General features: G+C 45.2%; 1 protein-coding gene across 2 annotated transcripts in view; it reads left to right on the top strand.

The window, feature by feature from the left end:
• The window catches only part of TNN (tenascin N), a 72,688-nt gene extending 58,906 nt beyond the window's left edge, over window positions 1-13,782 (top strand). For both annotated transcript variants that reach the window (XM_003258919.3, XM_030823193.1), the window contains 4 exons: window positions 1,500-1,596; window positions 2,475-2,642; window positions 10,376-10,539; window positions 12,936-13,782. In XM_003258919.3, coding sequence (XP_003258967.1) covers window positions 1,500-1,596; window positions 2,475-2,642; window positions 10,376-10,539; window positions 12,936-13,076 — 570 coding nt within the window. In that variant the 3' untranslated portion in view covers window positions 13,077-13,782. The remainder of the gene's footprint in view (window positions 1-1,499; window positions 1,597-2,474; window positions 2,643-10,375; window positions 10,540-12,935) is intronic.

Genomic DNA, 13,782 nt, shown 5'->3' with positions numbered 1-13,782 from the left:
AGGCCAGTCTGGCCAATATGGTGAAACCCTGTCTCTACTAAAAATACAAAAATTAGCCGGGCATGGTGGTGTGCGCCTGTAATCCCAGCTACTTGGGAGACTGAGGCAGGAGAGTTGCTTGAACCCGGGAGGTGGAGGTTGCAGTGAGCCAAGATCACACCACTGCACTCCAGCCTGGGCAACAGAGTGAGGCTCCATCTCAAAAAACAAACAAACAACAACAACAAAAAATAAATAAAAATAAACTACCATCTGTCCTCTCTGAATCCCCCATCTCAGTGAATAGCTGAGAGAAGAGTCATCTGCAAGTTCATACTATAAGAACCTTATCTTACCTTGACTTCCTCCTCTTTCAGTCATTCCTCCACATTCTGTCACCACCTCTGTCAACTTTACCTGCTATCCACTTCCATCTATTCTCAGGGCATCCCTCATCCAAGCTACTGTCACCCTTCATCTGCACTCTACAGTGGTCTCCTAATTGGTCATCTCATTTCCACTCTTGCCCTTGACCAGTCCATTCCATACACTACAAGCTAGAGATGAATCTGATCGGATCTCATTTCCTGCTTAAAACTGCAATAATTTCCAGTGCTCTTACTCGGACCAACGTCTTCAACAATCCCTTTTAAAGGCTCATCAGGACTGACTCTTGCCATCTTCTCAGCCTCCCTTTCCATCCCTTCCTCAGCCCCCAGCAGCCCCAACATTGGCCCCCGTGCACTTGACTGACCACTCCTACTCATCCTGCAGCTCAGCCATGTCCTGGGGGTAGTTTCTTGGCTCTTTGGTCAGATCCTCCTGTTTTACGCTCTTACAGTTCTGTTGCGTCTTTCCCTCATAGCCCTTATCACAGTTTTAAGTGCATTTAAAAATTATTTAATTTAGTAATTTTATTTACTGAACTATTAGCTCCAGGAGGGCAGGGACCATTTCTGGTTTCTTCATTTTGCATACTATCTTGCATATTGCCTAATACATAGTAGATGCTCAGTAAATATTTGTTGTATGAACTTTTTTCTCCATAAGTATTAAATAATCGCTATATTAAGAATCAGGTGAATTAAAAAATAATTTCTACTCTCAAACTATTTCAGAAAAGGGGAAAAAAGATGCCATAAACATGATGTGCCCCAATTGAGTTGAATGGGTATTGAAAGTTACATGTGAGAGTTGGCAGAGGTCTGGAATATCTTGTCCTAGACAACCCACACTAGCGACTGAATCACACAAATAATGGAAAGAACTGAAATTTCTTAAGGGCAGGAACCTTCTCTGCTTTTGCTCTACACGTCTTAGTACCTGGCATACTACTGTACATATAAAGAATGCTTATTAATATAGTGAATCTACTGACATATAAATAAAAAGCCTCTCTAAAAAGAAAGGTGTGCTAGCTGGAGGAAGGCAGTGTATGAGCAAGCTGTTGGTCCTCTCTTGTCTCCCAGCACCTATGTCTGTTTGGAGAGTCAGAGTGAAGTATTCATCTTCCTTCTCAGGTCTTCCAGAGGCGGAACACTGGGCAGCTGGATTTCTTCAAGCGATGGAGGAGCTATGTGGAAGGCTTTGGGGACCCCATGAAGGAGTTCTGGCTTGGTATGATCTCAGAATCCAGGAGGCTGGGGCTGTGGGGGGTGATTTCTCCCAGGACAAGCTAGCTAGGAGGCTTAGGGAAGCTCACCACCTTCACTGAGAGGCCCCAGTGGCAGGGAGACGGAGGACTGCCGAGCAGGTTGTTGGTGGAAATGTTGATGGGAAGGCTGTCCTGCACTCTGAACTTCTTGAAAGTTAGGGTGGTCACAGGGGTTTTATGCTGATTTAAGCTCTGCAGGATCTGCCTGCAGCCTGAAGATCTTAGAAGCCACAGTAGTAGAAAAAAAGTTCAGTGATTGGGATGCTGGTCCATTACTGGGAGGTCACTCTAGCAGTCTCTAAAATTCTGCTGGTAATGCCAGGCATTATGAGCAATTTTTTTCCCCTTTTTCCCTCTGCTGTCCTCTGGAGCAGATGTTCACAGACAGTGAAATAGCCAAAAGCATGAATTGAGAAATGAAGAATTAAAAAGTCATAATTCAGATACCCAGTGTCTAATAAAGTAGATGATGTTTGTGGTTTGCTCAGTATAAAATCTCTTTGGGGATCTTAGGATGAGCCGTTGACCTGCCCTCCTACTTGGTGAGATAAATGGATGATAAATACAACTGCTTCTATTTTAGAGGGATGGAGCCAATGGAGGCAGATTCCTTCTGGGGTTACCCTGCCCCCCTCACTGCTCCCTTCCATAGAACGTGGTCTCCACACTCCTTAGTGTGACTATGAGCCCCCAAAAGAGAAAGTGCTGAGACTGCCCCTTATTAGCAGAGAAGGTAAAGACTAAAGTGACTTTAGGTTCTGAAAGCCTCAGATGCACATGTTGAGTGCTTACTCGCACACATGGGTTGATTGGTTATTGGAATTCCATTTTTCATTTTTAGGACTTGACAAGCTACACAACCTCACCACCGGCACTCCAACGCGGTATGAGGTGAGAGTGGATTTACAGACTGCCAATGAATCCGCCTATGCTATATATGATTTCTTCCAAGTGGCCTCCAGCAAGGAGCGGTATAAGCTGACAGTTGGGAAATACAGAGGCACAGCAGGTGAGAAAAAATATTTTCTTACTGCGAAGGTCTCTTGCTGTCTGTTGTGTAAGGATTGGTTTGCCATGTGCCACTGATCTGGGGTGTGGAATATTATGCTGTGGAGGTGAATTGTTCTCATTGACAGTGGATGTCCTACTTTCTGCAGGGGGTCAGGAGTGAACAAGTAGTTAAAGCAATCCTTGACCACCATAAAATTGGAACTTTCGTATGTTATATGTCACCCCCCCACCCCAATAAAAACCCTCCCCTTGTACTCCTGTTATTCAGGCTGTTGTACATTAGCTGATGAGCCCATATTCTGAAAAATTTCTTTTTTTTTTTTTTTTTTTTTGAGACGGAGTCTTGCTCTGTTGCCCAGGCTGGAGTGCAGTGGCACGATCTCGGCTCACTGCAACTTCCACCTCCCAGGTTCATGCCATTCTCCTGCCTCAGCCTCCCAAGCAGCTGGGACTACAGGCGCCCGCCACCACGCCCAGCTACTTTTTTGTATTTTTAGTAGAGACGAGGTTTCACTGTGTTAGCCAGGATGGTCTCGATCTCCTGACTTCGTGATGCACCCACCTCGGCCTCCCAAAGTGCTGGGATTACAGGTGTGAGCCACCGCGCCTGGCCCTGAACAATTTCTCGATGCTTGTCACTCTTTCATTCGGCTTTAGCAGTGTGGCTGTCATCTTTGTCTGCACAGTAGTGTGTGTGTGTGTGTGTGTCTGTTATTATTTGAGCTTTTGGTGGCACTTTGCTATAAAAACAGAATAAGGAAAGTGCTGATTCAAATAATAAGAAGTATAGGTCTCATTAATTTAATTCAACTGTGACAACACAGAAATGAGCAGTTCAGTGGAAAGTGAGGGAACCTTTAGCCTCTAGTAGCCGCTCATTGGAGCTAAACCAGTTGCTGGTGTGTTTGGTTGTGAAGGAAAAGAGCAAAATTAAGCAACATGACTGAAATGCTGGAATGATACCAGTAAATTAAATATATTGTGTAAGAGGGGGAGGTGTGGTCACTGTTTTAATACTAATATTTTAAAAGTTGTATTTATGGTTTTTAAACCCTAACAAGTAAGCCTGTGTTTTGACATTTGCATGTTTTTGACTTTGGTGTATTTACATAGGAATGTGTTACTAGCCAGATTGACTGACTGTATAAGACATGGCAGTCTCTCTCCTTAGACTTAAATGTAAATAGGTGAAAACAAATAGAAGGTAACTTTTGCAGAATGTCAAATAAGGGGTAAGAAACATAGACAGTTACAGGAGTGTGGAGAAGGTGGGCACATGGAGGATGAAGCAACTGGAGGGAGTTGGATCTGCAAAAAGGGGCAAACTCAAGTCGGAGGAAAGAGAGGGCTCTCCAGGCCTGGGGGCTTTAGGGTGAGTAGGGACTGAGGGGAGGCAAGAATGCTGGAGTTTATCTCACAGCCTTGCTGGACTTCTCAAGATTGTCTACTCAAGGACCCCTGATGGCAGAAGACTGTGAACAGAACTTCTGAGTGTCTGGGGCCATGATCTGGAGTGGCCAACTATGAATGCAAACCTTCTTTGAGATCTTATAATTTCATTTAAAAAATAGTCACATGAATTTTGCATTTGTTCTTGTTTCCCAGTGCCTGTCTCAGAGCCTGGTACAGAGTAGGAGAGTTTAAAAAATGAAATTGCTAGCAGGACTTTTCTATGTACATAATCTTATGGATGTTTAGTATCTTACGTAATAGTCCCTGAGACCCAAATAGGTTCCATAGGGGTGAATGAAAGGGTGAGTTTGGTGACATGGTGACATTGGAGGGGACAAAGAGGGAGGGGTAGGCACCTACCAGAGTATGAGGCATTTGGGCTACAGACACGGGGAAACTGTTCCAGGATTCTGAGTAGGAGTTGGGTGAGAAAAAGTATGCAAAGAATTATTTCAGGGAAAAGACAATCCTTGAAAAAAAAAGCATTGCAGCTAGAAGATCCTCACTGCCTTTGGATACTGTCACTTCTTTCCTAAGTAGTCCTGGGTCTCCACGGGCTGGAGACAGGCTGTGCTACGTGTACTTGAAGTATAACATAGTCATGCGTCGCTTAACGACAGGGATACATTCTGAGAACTGCATTGTTAAGCATTTCATCATTGTGCAAATATCATAGAATGCACTTACACAAACCTAGATGGCAGAGCCTTCTATAGACCAAGTTATATGGTGTAGCCTATTGCTACTAGGCTACAAACCTGTACGGCATGTTACTAAATATAGTAGGCAATTGTAACACCATGGTAAGTACTTATGGATCTAAATATATGTAAACATAGAAAAGGCACAGTGAGAATATGGTATAAAAGATAAAAAATGGCCAATCTGTACAGGGTACTTACTATGAATGGAGCTTGCAGGACTGGAAGTTGCTCTGGGTGAGTCAGTGAGTGGTGAGCGAATGTGAAGACCCAGGACATGACTGTACACTCCTGTAGACTTTAGAAACACTGCCCTTCGGCTACGCTAAATTTATTTACAAATGTTCTTTCTTCATTAATAAAAATTAACCTTATCTTATTGTAACTGTTTTACTTTATAAACTTAAACATCTTTTTCAATTTTTTTGACTCCTTTGGAGTAACACTTCGCTTAAAACACAAGCAGATTGTACAGCTGTACAAACATATTTTCTTTCTTTAGATCCATATTCTGTAAGTTTTTTTATATTTAAACATTTTTTATTTTTATTTTTTACTTTTTAAACCTTTGTGTTAAAAACTAAGACACAAACACACACATTAGCCTAGGCCTGCACAGGGCCAGGATCATCAATATCACTGTCTTCCACCTCCGCATCTTGTCTCGCTGGAAGGTCTTCAGGAGCAATGGCACACATGGAGCTGTCATCTCCTGTGATAACGATGCCTTCTTCTGGAATACGTCCCAAAGGACCTGCCTGAGGCTGTTTTACAGGATTTTTTTTTGTTAAGTACTCATACACTCTAAAATAACAATAAAAAGGATAGTATTATTCACATAAACCAGTAACATAATTGTTTATTATCATTATCAAGTATTATTTACTGTATGTAATTGTATGTGCAAGACTTTTGTATGACTGGTAGGTTTGTTTACACCAAATCACCACAAACACATGAGTGATGCATTGGTTTGTGACCTTACGACAGCTGTGATGTCTCTAGGTAATTTTTAGATTTATTGCGATCTTATGGGACCACTGTCATATATGCGGTCCCTTGTTAACCGAAATGTTCTTATGCAGGGCATGACTGTATAAAACATGAAAGTCAGATATAGAAAAAGACAGTTATAATACAGTTGGGAAACATAAATGGAAATTCATATGATTATGAGGATATTAACTGAATGAGAGGGGATTTAAACATGCTATTTTGTATGACTAAGCACACTGCCCATATCCTCCCACCCCATCTCTAAATGAGATCAGACTATGTGCCTGACAGCTTATTCCAGGTTCTTCCAACCCTTTGGTATAATACAGTACACACATTCCAGTCTGTCCCAGAGCCCTTGGGCCTCTTCAGTCCACATGGAGTCCATCTGATCATTTCTTTGGTTCCCAGTACCCTGTTGTCTGCTCTTGATCATGGCCATCCGTTAGCCTCAGCCTTTCCTTCTCGGGTTAAAGAAGTCTATATAAGCTCTATGTGTGGGACCCTCCCTGGACACAACATGAAGTTGGGTGTTTTTCTTTGGCCTCTGTGCCCCACATCTCTCCCTGAAACCCAGTGCCCTCCCTGGCCTCCTGGTCATGAACCTCACTCAGGCCTGTCCTCCCAGGCTGCACATTTCCTTTCTGTTGGCCATTACCATTTGCCTTTTCTGAAGTCTGTGTTAAAATGATTCAGCAAATGAACTGATGCCAATGGGAAAGACACTGAAAGGCAGTCAACATGTTTGGGGAATTATTTAATTCTCCTCCCAGGTACTCTGTTTGCATGTTAACTGCAATGAGGGGATAATTCCTGTTCTAAGGTTGTTCAGGCCAACAGTGGCAGCCAGTAGAGGATGTATTTTTTAATAGAATTTATTTTTTAATAGGAGACTTTCACACAGCATTTAGGCAGCGATCTAGTCTTCCCATGTGTACTATCATTCCCGCTTTTAAATTCTGAATTACAATGGTAGGGTTAGTAGAGTTTTAGCGTTCCTTAGATATGCTAATTTGTCCATGAGGAGGGTTTCAGAATTTAGAAAGCTCCTGGCTACTCATGTCTTGAATGCTGAGGCACTGTTTAGAGGACACGGCACTCAAATGGAAGGTGAATATTTTGATACCTCTCTGCATGCACCAGCTCTCCCCAGCCTCTATCTTCATTTTAGCTCTGATTAGAACTGGCATGCATGCAGCCTGGCAGCAATGTGTGGCTTAAGGCTTGCTCCCTACTCATACTGTCCAGGTGGGCCCTCAGCTTTTGACTTCCACTCAAGTCATATCAGAAAGCCCATTTTCCCTTCATGAAGCAAATTCCAGCAAGGTAATGATGTGTAAATTTAGTTTCTGATTCTGAGTCTTCTAGTGGGGGCAGGGAGGCTATCTTATGAGCTCCACCATTAAGATGTGATTCATCTATTTAGAGATCATAATGAAAACATAAAGAGCTAGGCATTCAGAATGGTGCAGAATGAATTCTAGGGCTAACCAATTATTTACAGCTGATTTCAAGTCCCACCTGCATGGGCCACAGTGGGGACACAACCAGGGATGGATCCCAACCTGGGGGCACTTGGAAATGTGACTGGGGAGCTCTGGAAGCATTTAGTGGGTTGGGGCCAGGGATGGATTTTTAAATGCTGGCACTTGAAAAAGAAAAAAAATTAATGGGTACCTGGACGAAAGGGAAAGCTAGAAATGGCACAAATCATTTGTAATCATTCATTCCTAATCCTGAAATAAAAGACATTCAAGGTTCCGACACACAGTACTGTGTCTGTGTGTGACTGACAGGGGATGTGATGTTAATGGCTTCTCCTGATCTTTGAAGGTGCAGCTGCCTGGGCCTTCTTTCCCATCCTGGTGAATCCTAGACGGGAAGAGTGGGTCTCAGAGGGACATTTTGATGAGATGGATGGTGACCAGCTTGATCCCCTCTGAGTCTGGGCACAGACCTTTCATGGGCCTGCCATGAACCCCTCCAGTCCTCATTCTCACTCTCTACACACTGAACATTAGGATGGCTTCAGTTTCTAGACGGTAGAAAATCATTCTGCAGAAACAGACCTCCCACATTTGGGTGAAAACCTGCTTTACCTTTCTTTATCCCAGTGCCCAGGTTTAGATCATCACAAACATGTCTTTAAGAGAGCCTCTGCACAGATTCTTAGAAAGCAGCCCTGGGAACCTTCTATGTAAATTAGGTAAGCTGTGCTCATTTAAAGAAGTTTACTAAGGGAGACACTGCACGGTATTTCAAGCTGTGGTTAACTTTCTGTACGAAGTCTGGAGGGAGGAGGAAATATGTATGACTAGCATGACAATATATCTTTCTTGGATTGGAGAAAACTACTGGAGACAGACCTGTCTACTGCGTCTGCGTGGAAGTGGCCTCTGTGGCCCCGGAATCCTCCTGCTTTTTCTGGGTGAGGCATAAATGAGCTGCTGGTGAGATTGCAGACTTGGAGGGGCAAATTAGGACCTTCCCTTTTAACATATGCTACCAACTCTGCATATTCACCCCACCCACTCCAAAAACGTTTTTGAGACCAAGGACCTCCTTATTTTTGTGTTCACAGAGCCAAGCATGTGCTGCTCCATAGCAGGTGTTCAGTAAATGTTCCCTAAAAAACAAATGAGTGAAGTTGTAGACTAGAGGTTCTCACACTGTAGCCTGCGTCAGATCATCAGAAGGGCTTGTCAAGGCATAGATTGTCGGGGCCCACCCTGTAGTTTCCAGTTCTGTAGGTCTGGGCTGGGGCCAAATAATTTGCATTTCTTTTTTCTTTTCTTTTCTTTTCTTTTTTTTTTTTTTTTTGAGATGGAGTCTCACTCTGTCACCCAGCCTGGAGTGCAGTGGCACGATCTTGGCTCACTGCAACCTCCACCTCCCGGATTCAAGCAATTCTTCTGCCTCAGCCTCCAGAGTAGCTGGGACTACAGGTGTGCGCCACCATGCCCGGCTAATTTTTGTATTTTCAGTAGAAACGGGGTTTCACTATATTGGCCAGGCTGGTCTTGAACTCCTGACCTCATGATCTGCCTGCCTTGGCCTCCCAAAGTGCTGGGATTACAGGTGTGAGCCACCGTGCCTGGCCAATTTGCATTTCTAACAAGTTCCCAGGGGATGTGGACGCTGCTGGTCTGGGAACCCCACTTGAAGAGCCATTGATAGATGGCTCTCTCTTGCTAGCGTGCAAGAAGCCCCCCATTCAAATAAAGAAGCCATAGGTGGATTGGTGTCTCAGAAAGAACGTTGGACTTGGAATCTCAGGACAGAGATTTGAGTCCCAGCTCTGCTGTTTGTGGACTGTGGGACCTTAATAATTTCCTAGAGTCTAATCTTTTTGAATTTATTTCCTCATGGGACCAAGAGCTGCCCTGCCCACTTCACAGGGTTGCTGTGAGAGTGAAATGAGAATGCACATGTGAAGAAGATCACTAAACTCAGAGCTGAAATATAAATGTAAGAATCTTTATTGCAGGAACAGAGCTTGATGAAGCTTGTGATTGATATGGGCCCTTATTGCCTTTTATGAGCAGAAAAAGAAATCTTGTAAAAGGATGACAAATATGATAGGGAAACAGGAGATACACAAGCAAAATAATTAAAGCAGTTTTCCAGATGGGATGTAATGAAGGACTGAATTTTACGTGTGTCCCCAGAAGCGCTCTGGAAGTTCGGGGGTGTTTGTGTGTAGGAGTGTGTGTGTGTGTGTGCGCGCATGTGTGTTAGGAGGGTGCATGGGAGGACCAATAAGGAGAATCTGCCTTAGAAGGGGGCTTGAACTAGGCTCTGAAGGGATGGTTAGGATTTGGACAGATGAGGGCAGAGAGAAATTCCCTGGAAGGTGGGCTGGTCCACAGTGGAGGGTGCATGGTGGAGATGGTGGGATGCAAGATTGTGCATAGGGCACAGCCAACCTACAGGCCTGCAAGGCATGGAAGAGGAATTCACCTCCATGTGGTATGAAGTAGACTGTTAGGCCTGAGATGATGAAAATGGACGTCTAAACTCCAGAGGGGCTGGCAGGCAAGAAGCCAGAGAGAAGGCTGTTTTGTTAACACAGACCCAGGATGAGAGAAGGCCGAGGGTGGGTGTTGTGGGAGCAGAGACGTGGGGTGTATGTGAGTGACCTGCAGAGGGAGGGCTTGAGAAGGGGTATGAAGGGATTGTCAAACATGGCTCCAGGTTCCAGGTCTGGGTGGTGCGGAGAAAGGCGGACCCAAGGCAGAGTGGGGAGAGTGGAGAGTGGTGCTCTTGTGTGTGGCGTGGTCGGGGACTTGGGGAGAGTTGTTATGTTTGGATATTTGATCTGACTGTGGAGCTTCCAAGTGAAAACGCTATGAGAACTGTTGGAGAAACAGGCCTGAAGTTGGCGTACAGGCCAGGAAAGACAGCCTGTTCACATGTGTCATGTTCCCATTTGGGCTGTTTTGAGAGAGCGGTGACTATCTGTGACATGACTGGCTGCATCCTTGGCATTTTCATGCCTAGAGATCTTCCTGCTGGGTCCTCTTTTGATCATCTCCTCGGTGGCTAACCCTGGGCTCTCGCCTCCGTCTCTTCTCTCCTGCAGGGGATGCTCTTACTTACCACAATGGATGGAAGTTTACAACGTTTGACAGAGACAACGATATTGCACTCAGCAACTGTGCCCTGACGCATCATGGTGGCTGGTGGTATAAGAACTGCCACTTGGCCAACCCCAATGGCAGATATGGGGAGACCAAGCACAGTGAGGTAGGTGACAGGTGAATGTCTTTACTATCCCAGGGTATGCCCATATTCAGCTTCCAAATGGACACCCTCCAGGCCAGTCTGGCAGCCCCTCTCTTTCTGAAGCTTCCAGTCAAAGCAGTAGAGCTTCTCCTCCAGACTCCATGGCCTTGAGGTCGTGGCCTCCCTTCCTGATGGCCATGGCTCTGCTTGTTTTGCATTGCCAGTGCTGCACACTTGCCTAGGGGAAGGTGCAGGAAAAGCTTGGGCTGCCCACTGCCGTGTAATGACAGATGATGTGCTCCACACACTGTCTCATTTCACTAGTTCACACAATGTCAGCTCTGGCTGCTGTAACAAAATAACACAGACCAGGTGGCTCAAGCAGCAGACATTTATTTCTCACAGTTCTGGAGGCTGGGAAGTCCAAGATCAGACTGCTGGCAGATTTGGTTCTTGGTGGTGGACCTTGCTGGCTTGTGGATGGCTGACTGCAGCTGTGCGTCCTCACATGGCGGACAGAAAGGAGCTCTGATCTCTTCTTCATATAGGGGCATGTGTCCCATCATGAGGGCTCCACCTCATGGTCTCATGTAAACTTAATTACCTCCCAGAGGCCCCCTCTACATACCATCATGTTGGTAGGGGGTGGTTAGGGCTTTACTACATGAATTTTGAAGAGACACAAACATTCAGTTTATAACAAACACTGCCTACTTTCTAGTTGTTCTCCTAGTTGAACAAGAGCTATTTCTTTAGGCTGAGCATGGTAGTTCATGCTTGTAATCCCAGCACTCTGGGAGGCTGAGGTGGGCTGATTGCTTGTGCCCAGGAATTTGAGACCAGCCTGGGTAACATCGTGAAACCCCGTCTCTACAAAATATACAAAAATTAGCTGGGCATTATGGCGTGCACTTGTAGTCCCAGCCTCTAGGGAAGCTGAGGCAGGAAGATCACTTGAGCCTGGGAGGTTGAGACTACAGTGAGCCATGATCAAGCCACTGCACTCCAGCCTGGATGGCAGAGCAAGACCCTGTCTCAAAAAAAAAAAAAAAAACAACAACAACAAAAAAGCTGTCTCAAGTACTTTGAACACCAGGAAAACAGTCTTTTGTGCCTTAGGTCAGACCTACTCTTGGATCCACTTCACCCAAAACCTGCCCAGAACATTGAGCTAGACCAATCTCTCCACAGTGGGAGTATGCGCCCAGGGCCCAGGGGTCCAGGAGGGCTCCTCTTCCCACATTGCTCTGAAACTGTCCCACCCGCTATTTCTCAAGCCTCCTCCACCCCAGTGCATCATCCTGACTCTTTGACAGCTGTGGGGCACTTCCCACCTACTCCCTCACAGTTTCTTGAAAATTGCATCTTTGTCTCTGCTCATCAGTAATCCTCTCCCCTCCACAAACCCTGAGTCCCCATCCTAGGTTTCTAATTTCCCATCTGCAGCCCTGATGCTAAGCCTCCAGGAAGCCACCTCTTCAGAACTTACCTTGTACCAATATTACTGTAAATATTAGCACATCCAAAGTCCAGGTACATTTTGATTACCTTGGCCCTGACCAGGCTGTGGGACTCCCAATCTTTGTGTGATTTTTCAAAGGGAAGAAGAAATTCGCCCCCAGGGAAGCTGGGGAGGGTGGGCCCACGAATCATGGTGGCAGCGTGTGGGCTGACTCAGGGAAGCCAGGGATAGGAGATCAAATATTGGAAATGAGCAGCCAGGATGCCCTGAACCATCCCATATTTGCTAATAAAAGACATTCATCTGGTTAATGCACTTTTCACAGTCTGCAAGGCGTTTAGCTTCTTGTTTATTATTTACCTCACAAATTAAAATACATAAAATTGGTCACTTGGGCTTTTTATTGGCCAGGTTGCAGGGTTATTAAGTGAATTAAATATTATTGCGCTCACCAGTCAAAAGACATAAAATGAAATTTAGTTTTCAGCAGGCTATTTGTTACCCCAGAGCTAATATCTAAACAGTCTAAATTGAAAATGATTTTACACAATTGGCCAATTAATATGTTTATTTTTGCCTTTAATTTTTTGGAAAGAAAAAGAGTGAAGCAAAGATAATTTGCCCATTGCCGGCCCGGTTGACCCCTGTGTTGTCTCTGTGGCTGCTCTGGCCTCACCCAGCTCCTGGGCTCACACCCCTTTGCTCCCACCACAGAGACTGCCAGCTTCCAAATCGTCCAAGTCCTCAGCCCGTCTAACCCCAGCTGCCCAGCAGAGGGCGCGTGTGTCCGGATCCTGCCCTCCCCTCCCTTCTCATCACCCCCTGTCTCTTTCTCTCCCCTGAGCAGAGAGGGAGTGGTTTCACTGGTAAATAATTAATTCCTTTGTACCATAACGCACCCTGCCCTCCTCCCAAGAGGCTCTTCTTGATGTGGCTTTTTTTTTTTTTTTCGTAGGGGGTGAACTGGGAGCCTTGGAAAGGACATGAATTCTCCATTCCTTACGTGGAGTTGAAAATCCGCCCTCATGTCTACAGCAGGGAGCCTGTCCTGGGCAGAAAGAAGCGGACGCTGGGAGGAAGGCTGCGAACGTTCTGATGGGCCTGCGAGCAGTCCTCGCAGGAGACACCACCAGCTGTGGGAGCTTGGGGCAGGGTGGGTAGTGGTCACTGGGGTCTGGGAGTGCTCAGATAGCCCACAGAACAAATCATGTCACCAAGCTTCAAGCCATGGAGGTTCCTTCCCTCTCACCTGCATTTTTGCCCATCTTTATGAGGGTCTTGAAAATCAAAATAGTAGTTGCACAGTATGTGTAGGAAGGACATTACTGGAACGGCAAGGTTTCTCAGCTTATCTTCAGCAACAAATATATTGGATTAGGGCAAGAGAAGGAATCACCCAGCACTTCACCAATTGGAAATCTCTGGAAATTTACATCTATGTATTTAAAGCTCTGCTAATGCAAATCTTTTCTCTGGAAAGAAGCACAGTGGAGGGGTTCTGATGACCCCGGGGCTAGGGCTGAGACAAGCGGATGTTTGTCACCATCTTTCCTATTGGGTTTTTAGGAAAACAGTGTGAACCTCCCCCTTTTAATTTCTGGTGTTATGAGGAAGAATAAAGAGAATAAAAGGGGCTAAGATGGACTCACGTTTAGCTAAGTTCTGACTTGTATCCAGCATGCTGGAGACCAAAGCTGCCGCCTTACTGCTATTTTTAAGCGCCCTCTTTTCAGTCATTTGCATAATTGCGTCCATAGAGCTGCATATGTTGTGAATAAATTCTCACTCATTTCAACTTTGAA

This window comes from Nomascus leucogenys, chromosome 12, assembly GCF_006542625.1.
Source record: "Nomascus leucogenys isolate Asia chromosome 12, Asia_NLE_v1, whole genome shotgun sequence".
Lineage (NCBI taxonomy): Eukaryota > Metazoa > Chordata > Mammalia > Primates > Hylobatidae > Nomascus > Nomascus leucogenys.
This window is presented reverse-complemented; position numbering and strand designations above follow the sequence as displayed.